Source organism: Triturus cristatus, chromosome 3_1 (genome assembly GCF_964204655.1).
Source record: "Triturus cristatus chromosome 3_1, aTriCri1.1, whole genome shotgun sequence".
Classification (NCBI taxonomy): Eukaryota; Metazoa; Chordata; class Amphibia; order Caudata; family Salamandridae; genus Triturus; species Triturus cristatus.
The window spans coordinates 295,916,346-295,933,515 of record NC_140583.1 but is presented as its reverse complement, the minus strand read 5'-3'; the positions used below and the strand labels follow the sequence as shown (position 1 = coordinate 295,933,515).

At 50.0% G+C, this 17,170-nt stretch overlaps 1 protein-coding gene across 1 annotated transcript in view; it reads left to right on the top strand.

Annotated features, from left to right (window-relative positions):
• BBS4 (Bardet-Biedl syndrome 4) overlaps positions 1 to 17,170 on the top strand; it is a 532,628-nt gene that overhangs the window by 479,807 nt on the left and 35,651 nt on the right. Inside the window, exons 14-15 of the mRNA XM_085643924.1 lie at positions 198 to 339; positions 11,167 to 11,377. Of these exons, the coding sequence (XP_085500050.1) occupies positions 198 to 339; positions 11,167 to 11,377 (353 nt within the window). The remainder of the gene's footprint in view (positions 1 to 197; positions 340 to 11,166; positions 11,378 to 17,170) is intronic.

The window sequence follows — 17,170 nt, the reverse complement described above, 5'->3', positions numbered from 1 at the left end:
TCTGAATTTGGCACATAATGTTTTGCTTCGTACGTATTTTAAGATTTGGTTACCTGGCTGACATTAGGAATGTTTTTTTAATGAAATGTAATGTTGTGTGTTTTGTGTACTTTTATGACATTAAGTTGTCGAATAAAGCATTCTTGACTTGATATATCACTATTCACCACCTGTGAATGTTTCTGTCTCCCTGTCAGGTGTCACCCTTTGGTGAACTTGAACTATGCTATTCTCTTATACAATCAGGGGGATAGGAAAGGAGCCTTGAGTCAGTACCAGGAGATGGAGCACAAGGTGAACACCATGAAGGAGGGAAGTACTATGGAATTTGATCCAGAGGTAAAATATTTGCACCATTAGAATCGTCTTTTATGAATTCCCTGTGTCTGTTTCTTTTCTGTTGTTGAGGATGAGCAGGAAGGAAAAGGGAGAGGGTTTGGAGTTTGCCTCTTTTATTTATTTATTTGATCTACTTTGTAAATTTCCTTTTTTTAGAGAGTTGATTTCTCTGAGCCATTTTAGTTTTATCATTTTGTTTTGCTTGTGTGTACATCATTCCTTCCTGTATACAGATGCTGGGCTTCTGGGGTTCAGCTTCATGCTGCAGGAATATGCAATCTCCATTTGCTTGTACATCCGTGTGTGTAATCAATTCCATTGGCCTTGAGTTTTCTTCACGAAGGATCAGCCCCAGACCCCTTGCAACTTGAATTTCGAACCCACCAACCTCTGTGCTCCACTTATGCCTTCTAGTAGCTAGGTAAAGAAACTCTACCAAACTGGAATGGTGATGGCTGGACCTGGCAGAGTTTTGGGATCCTAGTTTGAACCCGTGAAATTGCATGAGTATCATACCCGTCTCCACAAGACTACTGTGCAGTGGTTTGTAGAAGGTTGAAACAACGCTCCCTCCTATAAACACACAAAGGCCCAATTTTTATTCACCTGAGGTCTGATTTATGACTTGAAACCTATGCAAATGTAATCGCAGTCCTTCTGTCTGCAATAACAATAGAGTATTCTGAGCAGTAAGGGAACTAGCATTTGTGGGTCCACCACATTAACAGGTGCGGGTGAGTTAGTATTGCATCAGGCTGCCAGTGGCAGTTCCTCTATTACGGCAGAGAAGCGTCACCCACCATGCTGCTAGCGCAGCAAACATGAAAAATAAAATGGTAATAAAATGATTTTGTTACCATTTTATTTTTCAAGCATCCAGCCTGAGCTAAGTGTTGGAACTGGCAGTGGCGGCTCCTCCACTAAGTTGGAGAAGCGTCGCCCCACTGCTTTGACAGCAGAAAAGAGATCAAATAAAATGATAATAAATGAACATTATTATCATTTTATTTTTCCGTTTCTAGGTGTGGGAAGGGGCGGGGCTTGCCAGAGCAGGGGCCAGGGAGAGGAGTAGTTTTCACTCACAAAGTGCGCACAACTGTTTGGCCAGCCCCCTTGGGCCAGCCAAACAGTCATGCACACTTTGCATCTTCTCCACGAGGCTGTAATGCACAGCCTCGTGCAAAGGCTCCCTGTCCCTGTCTGAGACTTCTGGTCCTATAACCTTTTGCCCCTAAACAGATCTTAACATTTTGAAAACAATATATGCCCTTAAGCTTTCTTTCAGATGCCACATCTGGCACTGACCACCATTGGTGCTAGAAGCACCCCTATCAGCAAATTATCTGATGGAAAGAGGTCAAGGGGGCAATGAGGATGAGTATAGATATCTATGATTTCTATTTTCAGTCTCTTCATACACTTTGAAGCAGAAAATGAAAAAACTTCAAAATCCTTAAAACATTTTTAACGATAAAACCTTGATATCTTTAGAGAGATATATCCCTGGGTTAATTGTTGCTGTGATTAACTATCTATGCAATTAACGAGAAAACAACAGACACAAGTATCTTGCAAATACAGCCCTCTGCCTGGGAAACTACATATTTCTATAGGTGCCCCCTCTGGCTTTATTTCATTTATATACCAGATTTGTCCAGGTTAGTGTGTAGACTTGGCTATGATGCTAGGAGATGCAGTAATGTATCCTCCTAAGCAGTGCTTCCCTCAGGGAAACATTCAGCCTAATGCTTCTGGCAGTACTGATGATCACTCAACAGATGCAGAAGACAGCCAGTCTCCTTCCTTAGTCTTGTGCTGTTTTTGCAAGTTCCAGTGGTACCTGCACGTTTTGGGCTGCAGTACCCTCTGCCAGCTAGGCCCTCAGTCACAGTTGGTGCACTATGTCGTTTTGGCTGCTGCACCTCCATTCACCTGAGTTGGTGCTCCTGCAGTCATTTGGGCTGCTGCGAGCACAGTCTTCATGTCTGCTTTGTGCTTTCTCATCAGGGCTGCTGTAGCCTCACTCCTGGAGTGCTGCGCACCAGGTTTCCATGGTTGCTGCACATCCAGTCATCTGAAAGAGACTGTAGTTTTCATCATCATCATAGTCTTTATTCGATAATAAAATATCATAAAAGACACAAACAGAAAAACACAAAGAGAAAAAAAAAAACAAGCAATGCATACCGTATAAAATACTTGAAATCCATCAATAAATACTTAAAAGATTTGTTAAAAAAAACATTAAACAATGATAAGACTAGAAAATGAGCTAAAATGTTGAAAAAACAACATATACAAAGAGAAGAATGGGAAACAGCAGTTGTAAAAGACCCACAATCCTACTTAACATAACTTCATAGGGATACTACCGGAATGTGCTTAGGGACCTTCTTTCTTAAAAACCATGCCCAGCCCAAATACTTAGCTAGAGCAATAGAGATGATCGGTAGAGTACTTGTGCGTAAGATTCTTAGAGCAACAGTACTGCTTCTTGTACCTAGGGTTTTGCACATTGGAGACAGCCAGACTATTCTTGGGGTAGCATATACGGGACAAACAAACAAAAAGTGGGCAATTGATTCAGCTTGCAGACCGCAAGCAGGACATAGTTCCACGCCAACACTGGGCCATCTACTTGTAAGGGACCTAAGTGGTAAGGATCCGGCTCTTAATTGGAAGTACAATTTCCTATCGCCAGGTTTGGCGATCAGGTCCCAGAAGCATTCCAGAACGGGAGAAGCTTTTGCCTCCAGGAACAAACTGGTCATCCTGGAGCAATTCGCTCTGCTCCATACATGCTAATCAACTCGTTCCCAGTAGGTCATTCCCAACGATCTCTTGGAAGGGAACTGTAGTTATATTATTACCCCCAGGCGTCAGACTGGAACTGGAGCAATTGTTTTGTAGCAGTACCCCTGTGTGTCGGTAGGTGGCGTCGGTCTACTCCACGACCGGCGTCGTGGTCACCGGGATGACGTGGTGTCTACTTAGATGCTGTCCCTGCGCGCTGCCGTCTCATCCGGAGAGAGCGTGACCCTTAGTCTTTTTTGACTAATCCTTTTTTTACTTTTGTCGACGCCTTTTTGGAGTCTTCGACTTCTAGGGCACAAGGGATGTCCCATTGTCGGACCGGCTTCAAGCCCTGTGACTCCTGTCACAAGTTGATGTTGGTCACCGATCCGCGCCTCGTGAGCCTTTGGTGCCTGGAGCGCGACCATAATCTGAAGTTGTGCTCCGACTGCCGGGTTAGGAACCTTTGCGGGAGCGGTCTGGAAAGCTTTTGGAGGCCCGACAGTCCTATTTGCGCCGTTCGAGGTCTCCATCGAGAGGAAGGTCGTGGGACTGGTCACAGAGTCATCACCATTCGTCCTTGAAGGCTTCGCACACCTCCGGTAAGTCGAAGCACAAGAAGAAGGCGTAGAAGCATCGTCGCTCTTCATCTTCTCCTCAGCTGACACAATGTGGGACCCGGAGGATCGTAGCTCTCTGGCTCTATCGTCAGAGCCCGCTGGGACGGCTCCGCACTTCCCTCCCTTTCCCGGAGCACTAGCCTCCCAACTTCGTGCCTTTTATGAAACGCTCCATAGCATTTGTGTGCAGCCCGACTCCTCCAGCGCACCTTCGTGCCCTGCGGACTGGACTGGGACTCGGGGCCTTTGATGGCGTCGGCACCGGAGGGCCCCCATAGATCCATGCCTGTCAGCGCATGTCGACCTGACGGTACCTTCTCTGGCGCCGATTCCAGTGACTATGCCCCCCCCCCCCTGACGCCGGTTGTGTCCCCAACCGGCATCGACCCCAGCCCCACCCCAGACTTGGACCCGGTGCCAGACCAACATCATACGAAGTCGCAGGGAACTTTTGTACCACTGTTCATCCCTGCCGTTCCCTATCATGCTGAGTGGCTGCCAGAGAAGGGTGAGGAGGACTGAGAGGGGTCAGTTGACCCTCTAACGGACCAACTTAAAGTGCCGGACTGACGAGAGGAGTTGGGTGATGCCAGTGGTCTGGATACCTCCCCAGACCTTGGTATGCTTTCTCCCCCTCCTGTGGCTACGGAGGAGGGGGCTTCCTACGCTATGGTGTTAAGTAGGGCGGCTGAGACCTTGGGTCCCGAGCTTCCTACAGTGGCTGTCAGGACTAACCTCCTGGCTGAGGTGCTTCAGTCGGCAGCAGCCTCGTCGGAGCCCCTGCTACCTTTTAATTAGGCTCTCACTGACATCCTTCTGGGCACTTGGTCCAAACCCTGCACAGGGGCTCCAGTGGAGAAGATGATTGCCCGACGCCACCGCTTAAGCCCCGGGTGACCCACTTTTCCTCTCCCAATACCCTACCCCTGAGAGCTTAGTGGTCCAAGCATCATCCTCAAAAGGCGAATTCCCTACTGGTTCTCCATATAGGGAATCCAAGAAGCTGGACCATCATGGGAAGAAGATGGACCATCATGGGAAGAAGATGTTTTCTTCCGCCAGCTTAGGACTGCGGTCGGTGAACACTGCATTTCTCTTGGGACATTATACACACATGGTGTGGGATACGGCGCACAAGTGCTGCCACAGTGCCCTGAGGAGGCCCGGGCCGTGCTCACCTGCGCTGTTGCGGAGGGGCAAGACGCAGCTAAGTTCACCATCTGGTGTGAGCTGGATACTGCTGACTCGCTGGGTAGGACGGTTTCCACGTCAGTAGCTCTGCGGCACTATGCCTGGCTGAGAACGTCTGACTTCTCTGGGCATGTCCAATACACACTTTGGACATGCTCTTTGATGGCCATTGCCTGTTTGGTGACAAGGCTGACAACGTGTTTGAGTGCTTCAAGGAATCTAGGGCCACGGCCAGATCTTTGTGACTTGCAGCAGCTTCTCTCCCCATGCAATCTGCCTTTCACCCCTTTCAAGTCTACCGAAGGGGTCCCCACCCCGTTCCGCCCAGAGCCACAGGGCCACGCAAGCTGCCCAGCCTATACGGGGACATGGGACCCAGCGTCGTGGGTCTGGGTGCCAGCGGATGGGCCAGTCCACCAATGCCACCTCCCCGTAGCAGCCTCTAAACCTTCCTAGTCTGACTTTTCAGGGCCACCAGTTGCCAGTGGGCAGCAGGATCCGCTGTCACCTTCCCTACTGGCACCACATCACATTGGACAGGTGGGTTTTGCAAATAGTCCGGAGGGGCTACTTGCTCTCCTTCGAAACTACCCCTCCCACCATGCCACCAACACTCCTTCGCATGTCGGAGGATCACTTGGCCCTTCTCTGTCAGGAAGTTACGGCTCTATTGGCCAAGGGAGCTGTCGAACGAGTCCCTGTGCCAGAAGTAGGTTGTGGGTTCTACTCCCACTACTTCCTGGGACCCAAGATGTACAAAGGCCTGCGTCCTAATTTAGACCTCCGGGACGTCAACCGCTTCCTCAGGAAGGAGAAGTTCAAAATGTTAACCTTGGCTCAGGTCCTGTCTGCCCTTAGGTCACAAGCATTTTCAGTTTACCGTGCTCGCCTTTGGCCTTACCAGCACCCCTTGGGTGTTCACGAAAGTGATGGCGGTGGACGCAGCTCATCTGCACAGATCAGGGGTTCCAGTCTTCTCTTATCTCGAAGACTGGCTGTTGAAGGCAGACTCGGCCCAGGCTGTCGTTTCCCACCTCCAGACTACGGCAGAACTCCTACATTCGCAGGGGTTCGCTATCAACGTGCCGAAGTTGCACCTGATTCCCTCTCAGAAGCTCATTTTCATCTGGGCATTTCTGGATATAGCGCAGTTTCGGGGCTTTCCTCCCGAGCAGCGAGTCCAGGATATTGGGGCTATGATACCGGTGTTTCAGCCTCTATCCCGGATTTTGGTGAGAAGGACTCTGGGGCTGCTAGGCCTCATGTCCTCCTACATCCTGCTGGTGGATCATGCCAGATGGCATATGCGGGCTCTGCAGTGGGACCTGAAGTTTCAATGGGCGCAGCATCAGGGCAATCTTTCTGATGTCGTCCAGATCTCGGAGGGGAAGTCAGTTGCAGTGCTGGCCAACGAACTAGAATTGGGTCGACGGCAGATCCCTCTCCTTTCCCCAACCAGAGTTCACAATGGTGACGGATGCATCACTCCTGGGATCGGTCGGCCACATGGGAGAGGCGGAGATCAGGGGTCTCTGGTCTCCGGTGGAGTCCAGGCTCCACATCAACTTTTTGGAGCTCCGTGCAATCCATCTCGCACTGAAGGCATTCCTTCCTTCTGTCAAAGAAAGAGTAGTGCAGGTGTTCATGGACAACAACACCGCCATGTGGTACTGCAACAAACAGGGCCGGGTGGGGTCGTGGACCATATGTCAAGAGGCTCTTCGCCTTTGGACATGGCTGAAACATCAGGGCATATCCCTGGTGGTTCAACACCTGGTGGGTTCCCTGAACGCCAGGGCGGACGAACTCAGCCGCCGGTGCATGATGGATCACGAATGGCGTCTTTACTCGGAGGTGGTGCAAGGTCTCTTTCTGCAGTAGGGAGAGCCTTGGTTAGATCTTTTCGCCACTGAAGAGAACGCACAGTTTCAGCAGTTTTGCGTGTTGGAGTTTCCACGTCTGCACTCGCTCGGCGATGCCTTTCGTCGCGAGTAGGATTGCGGCCTACTGTTCGCCTTTCTGCCTGTGCCACTTCTATCCAGATTTCTAAAGAAGATCAAGCGCAACCGGGCTCAAGTCCCGGACTGGGCGCGAAGAGTCTGGTACCCCGAGCTCTTGAGCAAGGCCATCGATCCTCCGATCAGACTGCCTCTTCGGGAGGATCTTCTGTTGCAGCAACAGGGGACGGTTCTCAACCCAAAGCCGTCCAGCCTCTACCTCCTTGTGTGGAGATTGTGTGGCGACAGTTGACAGCGTTCGACCTTCCTCCCGAAGTCTGTAACGCCATCTTGGCAGCCAGGTGTCCCTCCCCTAAGACGGTATATGCCTGTAGATGGAACAGATTTGTGGAATGGTGCACAGCAAAGGCTGTGGATCCCCTTTCTGCCCCCTTTCAGAGGTTCTCCTCTTCATTCTTTCTTTGGCCCTCCAGTGTTCTCCTCTGGGTACTCTTAAAAGCTATCTTTCGGCCATTTCGGCCTTCCTCAGTCTTCCTGATCAGCCCCCTATTGTTAACAGATTTTGAAAGTCGTTACTCATCTCTTTCCTTCTTCTCCTTTCTTAATGCCTCAGTGGGACTTGAATCTTCTACTTACTTATCTTATGTGTGCTCCCTTTGAGCCACTACATAATTGTCCACTTCGTCTTCTTTCTTTAAGACTGCTTTCCTGCTTGCCATCACCGCTGCTCACAGGGTGAGTGATCTTCAGGCTCTGTCTTGCAAGCCTCCCTTTCTTACTGTTCATCCAGACAAAGTGGTCCTTTGCACTAGGCCTTCTTTTCTGCCCAACGTGGTTACCTCTTTCCACATAGGTCAGACCATCACTTTGCCCACCTTCTTCCCACCTCCGCACCCTTCCAAAGAGGAGGAGAGACTCCACCGTCTGGACCCAAAACGTGCGCTGTCCTTCTACCTTGACCGCACTAAAGAATTCTGGGCGGACGATCAACTCTGTGGGTGCCAAGAAAGGTCGGGCCATGCACAAATGTACCATCTCTCAACATGTTGTCCTATGCATCCCGATCAGTTATTCTTTGGCGAAAAAGGAACCTCCAGTAGGACTGCACGCCCACTCCACCAGGGCGACGGCAGCCACTACTGTGTTGGGACGGGGAGTTCTGCTGGTTGACATCTGCCAGGAAGCCGCGTGGGCATCCCTGAACACGTTCACTAGATTACTGCCTGGACAGCCAAGTCCGGAGAGACGGCTTCTTTGGCCGTTCTGTTCTCCAGGACTTTCTGGTGTGAACTTTGTTTGCAGACCCACCACTGGCATTGGTATTGCTGGCGTATCTATTCTAAGGTAAGGAATCTATAACGGTCTCTTTCAGATGAACACATTTCTTATCTTCGGTAACGATGTATCTGTAAGAGACATATGTAGTTATAGATTCCTTACCGCCCCACGCATCCTCCCTGGGCCCTAGTTATGTGCACCAGTGGTCAGTGTCTTGCAGGGCTCTGTGCTACTGGCGTGGAAAGTCGTGTCAGAACTGACTTCAGCACGTATGGGCGGCGTCTAAGTAGACACTGCAACGACATCCCAGCGACGACGGACGCGGAGTCGACCGATGCCACTTACCGACGTGCAGGGGAACTGCTATGAAAAAATGTGTACAGATCCGGTCTGACGCTTGGGGGTAATTCTAAGGTAAGAAATCTATAACTACATATGTCTCTTACAGATACATCGTTACCGAAGGTAAGTAACTTGTTCATCTGGTCTACTGAGCTCATAATCTTCAGGACAAGTGCACATTAAAATATTTGGGCAGCTGTATGTCCAAACACTTGGGCAGCCCGGCATGCAGTCATTTGGGTTACTAACTCACATTCAGTGATCTAGGACATGGAACTCCTGATCACTCCAGGCTGTCCCATATGCGGTCACTTGTCCTGCTGCACGAAATTATTGTTGAGAGGTGTCTGAATCTTTTAATGCTGCAGTTAATTTTGCACTGTCTGAGGATTCAAGATTTGCAGGTTTAGATTTCAAAGGATAATGCCAACTTTAGTCCAAACAGTTTCCTTCAAAGTATCTGTTTCGTCTACATCACCAAATCTATTTCCATGTACAGGTGGCATCATTCATTAAAAACTTCCTTTACAACGACTTTGTTACAACGCATGTCATTACCCTGCTTTTTTTACTCCGCAGCAACTTTTACAATGCAGGGCTTTACACTGCTAGCCATTCCAAAATGATTTTATTGTTTCAATTAATAAAAATTGTTACAAAAGACTATGCGTAATATGTATTTCCAAGATTCTTCTTTGACCGTAAACAGAATATAAACAACATAATTTCAATTCATATCATACACGTCAGAACCGTACCCAGAGTAAAAATAGAGGCCCATGGATACTTGGTTTATGCTCACGGCTTTGGGCTTAGTGTCCTACGTTAAGACTGGCTCGATCTTAACTTAAAAGTGCAAATTTCGCTAGTCTAGCCAGTTCCTTGGGATCTCTAAATTAAAAAGAAGCTTCATTGCTGTATTCTAAAAAACAAGGGTTTTAATAAAGTGCTACGTGCGAGGCTCCGATAAGGACAGATTCAGAGTAGGTGGGCCAAGGACTCCTCGAACTGGTGGCAGAGTCTACAGGAGGTGACCGCCTCTAGTGATTTCTAGCGGGTATTGATGTCTTTTATTGGGATGACCATGAGTCTGACTGAAAGGATTTGGTTTAGTATTTGTTTATTCCGTGCTGAATCAAGGTAAGGCTGCCTCAATTTGTTCTCATAAGAGCTGAATAGTATCCCAATATTGCTGCTGGAGGATTCAATAGTCGCTATGTTGTCTTGCTTTGATTTCCTTAAAATTGCTTTAAGCAGTCCAGGTTGATGAAGACCCAAAACAGGTGCAGAGCAGAGCTTGGACTTGGAGCAGCGAGCCACGAGCTACGAGCCTCACCGTAATCTTCGGAGACCGCGAAGCCTGCAGCCTTGGGCAGCACACCATCTCGGCGAGGACGCCCCCGCTGTTGGTCCCCGCAGCAAGGCACTGTTCTTTTCCGGGGGTTGGGTGCTGGGGTCCGGGCGAGGTGTGCTTTTGGTGGCCGCTCCTCTCTTGTTCCTTCCGACCCCTCTCCTCACAGAGGCAGCTGCGCGACTGGAACCGCGCAGGCTGCCTGGGTTTGAGCCGTGTGCTGCTGCTGCTCCTGCCCCTGACCTGAGCATGCATGCAGACGGCCCCGAGAGAGGCCAGACTGCACGTCCCAGCAGGACCCATCAGAGCAACCAGAGACCGGAGGAGTGGGAGGAGGCCCCGTGATTGCTGGTGCACCGCACCGCAGACAGCCCCAGTGAGGAACTGCAGCCCCAGGGGAGGTCGGCAGGCTTCTTGGTGCTACTTGCTCCCCCAGCCCTCTGCACACCCCGCGCACGTCAGTGGCCCCTGGTGTTCGGTCCTTGCTTTGCAGTGGGAGCACTGTACTTGTGGGAGGAGAAGGCAGGGGGCAAGGGGGCTCAACAGAGCCACAGCCGCCCAGCCATCTAGCCTTCAGGTCTCCATTGCCCCTGCCTTGTTTCCCCTCGGGCTCACTGGCCCCACACATCGTCTGGGGACACACTCTTTAGCCTAGACCAGGCCACGGTGGCTAGGAGAGCCCCGGGAGAACGAACAGAGCCAAGGGAGGCCCCCTAGCTATTACAACGCATTCCCCATTACAACACCCCAGTGGAGTTAGAATACTAAATTGCGTTTTAAAGGTCAATGCGATGTAATGAATTGCGGCGTAAAGCTCTGCATTGTAAAAGTTGCTGCAGAGTAAAAAATGCGGGTTAATGCCAGCGTTGTAAACGCGTGCGGGGTAAAGAGTCATATTCCATCATTCTGCTATCGGAAATTAATGAATGATTGTCATTTATAAAGCGCAACAGCTGCTTCATAAGAAGTGTCTAGGCGCTACCAGTAAGTAACATAACTCAATCCTAACGAGCAAAGAATGATTGCCAGGTACAATGGGTAAATATTAAGCGAACTTTGGAGGTTGTGTTTCTAAAATGTGGTTTCTTTAGGTGGCTGCTCTCAAAAAGTGATTCTCCACATTCTGCTGCACCTAGTTTGCTTCCAAAATATTTTCTGTGAGCGCTGTTGGGGGGACATTGTCTATGACGCGCAAGCACATCACACACTTTGCATAACTCCCTTTCCATTTTTGCTGTCAGTCAGCACTTCAAGCATGACTGCTTCTTGTTTCTTCTCTACATTGTTTTTGAAGATGGTGGACATGGCTCAGAAGTTGGGAGCTGCTTTGCAAGTTGGAGAGAGTTTGGTGTGGACAAAGCCAACAAAGGATCCCAAATCCAAGCAACGAAGTGCATCATCCAGTAAAGTGTCCAACACACAGCAGCCTTTGGGTTCCAATCAAGCCCTAGGGCAAGCCATGTCCTCCGCAGCTGGCTACGGAAAGAGCTTGCAGTCCTCAACAGGTAGGTGTTGATAGCTGTTCTTTAGTTCAGTGGCTTCAAATGGATCCTTCAAACCAATTCGTCTGTTATTGCTTTAACAATTCGTAACAGCCTGTAGCCCTCTACAGATAGGTGATGTAACTTAGCAATGATGTTGGTCACTGACTTGAAGGAAAAGTCTGCTTTTACTGATAGGTAAGTGCCTATTGCAGCATGTTAAATTAGCAAGACTAAGATCCTGCATCTGCCTAGAGGTAGGCTATCCTAGTTGTCATGTATCATGCGTCAATTGTTGGGTACCTGCCTATGACAGTATTTCCTCTTTCCCCGTTAGACTCCGTGGTGCGGTAAAGCTTGTTAAATAACAGTGTAGTTCAAAAACCCTGTTACTTGAACTATTGAAAATTTGAATATTTAAGATTTTATGAAGAGTTTATGAAGCTGCCACTTGTCTCACTTTCATATTTTCAGTGTCTCAACTGTGTAATCGATTTATTCGTAAACATCCTGGCTTTGAGTAGCATTGACCCCACAGTTTAACCCCAATAGTCTATTTGCTACCGCAGCCTCCTAAAACTGCCTCTTCTACTGCAACTCTTGTCCACAGATTACTAGACATGTTCTAGATAACTTCATCCAGCTACTATGAGGGCTCCAGTTTTATTTCTTTTATTTATGAAGCACCCAGATCATCCACAAGGGGACATCCCGGCGCTCCAGTCAGTACCATTATCCCTGAAGAATTTGTGAAATGTGCTTACCTGGAGGCACAGTCCCACGGGCAGCACTGTCTACCAATAGAGAGGAACGGCAATCACTCAAATTTTTTAAAGCCCTTATTCTGACCAAGGGATGAGGGTCTTTCTCTTCATGTGACACAGCGGAAACAGAGTGGTCAACCGGTTGCTAGATAATGATGTTATTTATCCAGACGGGATTCTTCATGTCAGATGGAACCACAGGATCCTTATTTGAAAAACACTGGTAATAGAATACCCTTTGCCCTCCTTCCCCCTGTATGGCACCTAAAATAATCCTTAAATCATCTCTCACATTGTGGTACCTAGTGGAATTATTCAGAAAGTTTATTGACATCTGACTTCCTGTGCCATTGGCAAAAAAATATTTTGTGGTCAGCAAGCCTTCCCATGACCAGAGCAATGCATACTCAGAATTCAAAGAAGACGCTGAAGGTCTCCACTTGGTTGGTTCTGCTGAATCAAGCTAAACAATGGGTACCTCCATGCTGCCGACATAGACCTATCACGCTATCATCCAATTCCAAATCAGCATCCCTCGCCTAATGAGACCCACCACCACAGACCCGTCCAAACGAAGTTAGAGCAGCATCAAGGATTCCAACTGGGTGGACACCCTGCGCTTGAATCAACCAACCCCCACCAACAGCAATACCAAACATGTGGACGAGTGGATCACAAAATGTGCCGACTCCCTGGCCACCCCATTATTATTATGAAATCTGTTTATTGGCATTTCGTTAATATAGACATAGCATAAATCATAAATGGAACATCTCACAGGCAATGAGTCAGTTACTCGGAGGAGTCCCCACCAATTGTGAATGCGGTGAACCACAGGATCAATCGCCACCCCCATGTGTGGAGCAAGTTAAACTGATAGGTGTCGGGACCACCGCCCACATTTAAACAGATTCATAGAACAACAAAAGGAAACAGGCTAAACAACAGAAGCCCAGCATAACAGCAGCAGCAGGTCTCCCTGGCCACCCCATAACCACAATGCATACAGAGGCATGCCCGTTGGTACACTGAGCAAATCCACACGACAAAACAATGTTACAAACAATTGGAAAGAAAATGGAGAACAAACCCCCTAAAAAACTACAAAAAGACAGATAAGACAGCCCTGAGACGCTACCACCAATAAATCAAAGAAACAAAGAAGAAAGCCTTAGCAAAGTGCATAGGCAACAGCTGCAACAGCAGATAAAAAATCTTTGTGATCATCAAAGACTACACTTCAACCGCTAACACCAACTACATCATTTTCTCCCAAGAACTGTGTTACAACCTCTCAGGATTCTTAAGAGACAAAATCAAAGCCATGTACAACAACTTCGACCCCCAACCGAACTCCTGAACCCTTACCTCTAGTCTACCCTCAAATACACATAATAGCCCTGACTGCCTGGGAACCACACACCACGGAAGAAACAGCCAGCATCATGTAAACCAGCCACTCTGGGACACCTTACCCTACCACATCTACAACAAGGGAACCGCCCCTTTCAGAGAAGTCCTCGCCTGCCTCATGAACACCTCCATCACTTCTGACATGTTCCTGGATCCATCGAAACACGCGATGGTCAATGCACTACTAAAGAAATTCCTCGGCAGACCCCACTCAACTAGCAAACTACTCCCTAATCTCCCCGCAAACCTACCTGGCCAAGGTCATAGAGAGTCATAAACAGGCTCCTCTCTCAGTCCCTCAACACACACCAGCTCCTAGACACCATGCACTCAGGTTTCCAGCCCAACCACAGCACTGAGACTTCCCACATTGCAGCAACTAACAACATCAGGCTGATTCTTGAACGCACCAAAGGCAAGCCCGTCTGCACCTGGACCGCGCCCAGCGCCATGACCCCTGCTGATTGTAATAGATTAGTTACTCAAGGAGTGAACTAGAGGCTGTAAATATTGGTAAGTGCACTAATCACTTTTTGGATAATAACTGTTTGCACATTCAACTTCTAGCTGTCCTAAGTGCAAATATGTCTGGCCTTGAGCATGTTTACATGTTGTCCTGGTGTGCTCCCTCATCTCCCAGATGCTTTAAACTCAGAGATTAGTAATAGGGTAATAAATGGGTCTTTGCCGGAACACCGCACAAGGGACAGCAATGTCCTGGCTACAAATGCCACAAATGCTAATAAGCTTAAGGCTATCTTGCTTAATGTCAGATCGGTAAGCAAGCATAAGTTGGAGATTGAATGCCTGCGTCAAACAACTAGCCCTGATTTAATATTTTTCTCAGACACATTGGCTAGCCCTACATCTGAACCTGACTGGGTGGCGGCACTACCTCCGGGCTACTCCCTTGCCTCTGTCCCCAGAGTGGACAAATTAGGTGGAGGAATAGCTATAATTTATAGAACAGAATATAAATTGAAATTTGAGTCAATACCCCTCGCAGGCGCTGAAACCATGTCATTCAAACATCAAAATTAATAATAAGGAGGGAGGAGCCTAGCGCGCATCCAAGATGGTCGCGTGAGCACAGGGCTCCCCGGACCCTCGCTGCTCCTCGGAATTTATCCTGACTCTATCCTGACTTGGTTGATGGAATCTGGGAGACGAATGCTGGCTGAACACTAAACTCCTTTCGGAAATCAAATCGGACCTGGCAATCCGGAGTTATGGCGGTTTGAACTTTTGAGGCCCACCCGACGGCTGTGCCCGATGCGAGGGTGATCTGTGGAGCCGGGGCGTAGTTGAACAACAACGGCAGCGGTGCTGTGCCAGTGGCCGTCACATCACTTTCGGTTTCACTTTTGGTCTTTGAGGGGCTGGACTGTGGACTTGCTTGGTGGGACTGGGCTTTCATTTTGCCTTCGCTTGATGCCGGTGGCTTCGTCTGCTGCCAGTGTGCTCATTGACGGTGGTCCCTTCGCTCCGCCATATTGCGGCCTGTGGTGCGACACGCGTCTGCCTGGCCTGTGCCACCTCGACGCTTCCTCGGTGGTCCCCTTCGGCGATCGAGGTTCTCATGGGAGGCAAGGGAGACCCCGAGAGGCGTAAGACCAAAACATCCCTACGTGGGGGACCGGTCCAGACAAACAACATGGACCGCTACACTCAGGGTAAAGGATCCCCCGGGACGGCCAATGTCCCCCCGGAGGACGCCAGTGGGGGCCTGTCCGTTTCTCCAGATCTGTCCCTGCAGGACATCATGGGCGCCATTAAGGGCATCAGAGAGACCATCGCTAAGCAGTACGAGGCCTTGGCCCGTAAAATCGACACGGTGGCCATTGACATTACGCTAATCCGGGCGGATCTCTCTAAGACCAACGAGAGGGTTCAATCGCTGGATGTGCGGACGTCCTCCCTTGGTACGGACGTGTTGGACCTGCAGGCCACTCTCGGCGATCTCAAGTCGGCCAATGCTCTGATGGCCCGGCGGCTGGAAGACTTCGAGGGACGGGCCCGCCGCAATAACATCCGCGTCATAGGCGTTCCGGAGACCTCCGATAACCGCCCGGTTGATCTCCTGGTCGAGGAGCTCATCCTCGAACATCTTGCTCCCGCTGGCCTGAGTAAGTTTTTCGCTGTGGAGCGGGCCCATCGAGTCCCAGGTGGCCGGCCGCGACCGGGTGCCCCCCCGAGGCCTATCGTTGCGAGACTTTTCCATTACAGAGACCGAGACGCGATCCTGCAGGCCTCACGGGTCCATGGCCCGGTCCGACATGAGAACTCGTCCATTAACTTTTTCCCGGATTCACCCAACTTGTCCAGAAACAGCGGATGGGCTTCCAGGGGGTGAAGCGGCGTCTCCGGGACCTCGGTCTCAAGTACTCTATGCTTTATCCTGCAAGGCTCCGAGTGGAACATGAAGATCGGACTACCCTTTTTTTTTTTACTCTCCTGCGACTGTGAGTGACTGGCTGGATTCGCTGCCGGACCGGGGTGACCGGACTGGGCCCTCTGCCGGTACCGAGGGTGGCGGGTCTCCTTTGGAGTGACTTATGGTCCCGGACTCTGCCATGTTGTACTGTTCGGCTGGGTTCTACTTCTTTTGTGCATTTTGTTTCACTATGTTGTATGTGGGGAGCGGGCGGGGACGGGTCCCTTCCCTCCTCCGGGGTCTTTTCGTAGAATGGGTTTTGTAGGGCGACAGGCACACTGCAAGTTGGGGTGGTTTTTTGGACCGCAGGGGTGCAGGGCGGGGGGTGTTGGAGTTGGGGGGGGGGGTTGGTGGGTGGGTGGGGTTGTTTGCATTTGTGTTTTTTGTTTTCAAGGCGAAGTATTGGCTATGGTTCATCCTTGGGTGTTGAGCTCTTTGCTAGGGGGCTACTGGAGGGGATGGGGGGGGACGGGTTGAGATTGATGTCTTGGAACGTCAATGGATTGGGGGACCGTATCAAACGGGGTGTTGTGCTGCAATATCTGCGTCGTCTGACTCCTGATGTGGTGTTCTTACAGGAGACGCATCTGGTTGGCAATGTTTGTCGGGCTATGAACAGGGGGGGATATCGACTTGTGGCCCACTCTGGTTTCACCACTGGTTCGAGAGGGGTGGGCATTCTCTTGCGAGCTTCACTTCCGTTGGAGATCACCAGGGTGGTCCCAGACGATAGAGGGCGCTATGTGGCTCTGACTGGGAGGTGGGAGGGGCAGTCCCTTTCCCTGATCTCGGTCTATGTTCCCCCGGGCCTCCAGAACTCCACCTTCTCAGACTTGGGTTGTATGTTGCTTGGGCTTCCTGACAGTCTTTTGCTTATGGGTGGGGACTTTAATTCGGTTGTCTCGGGTGACCTGGACCGTCATCCGCCCAGGGCCCTCCCTGCTGCCCAGGCGTGGCTGGGCGGGCTCCTGGAGACCTTCGGTCTGGTGGACTGTTGGAGGTTAATGCATCCGACACAGTGTCAGTACACCTTTCACTCTGGGGCCCATGGGAGTCTCTCCAGACTGGATTATTTCCTTATGCCCGCGGCCCAGGCTACTCGGATTCGAGAGGTCAAACACCTGGCCAGGGGTATTTCTGATCATTCCCCACTGTGGTTGCTTTTTGACACCGGGTCGCGGTCCGCTGGGCGGATCGCTCCTATTA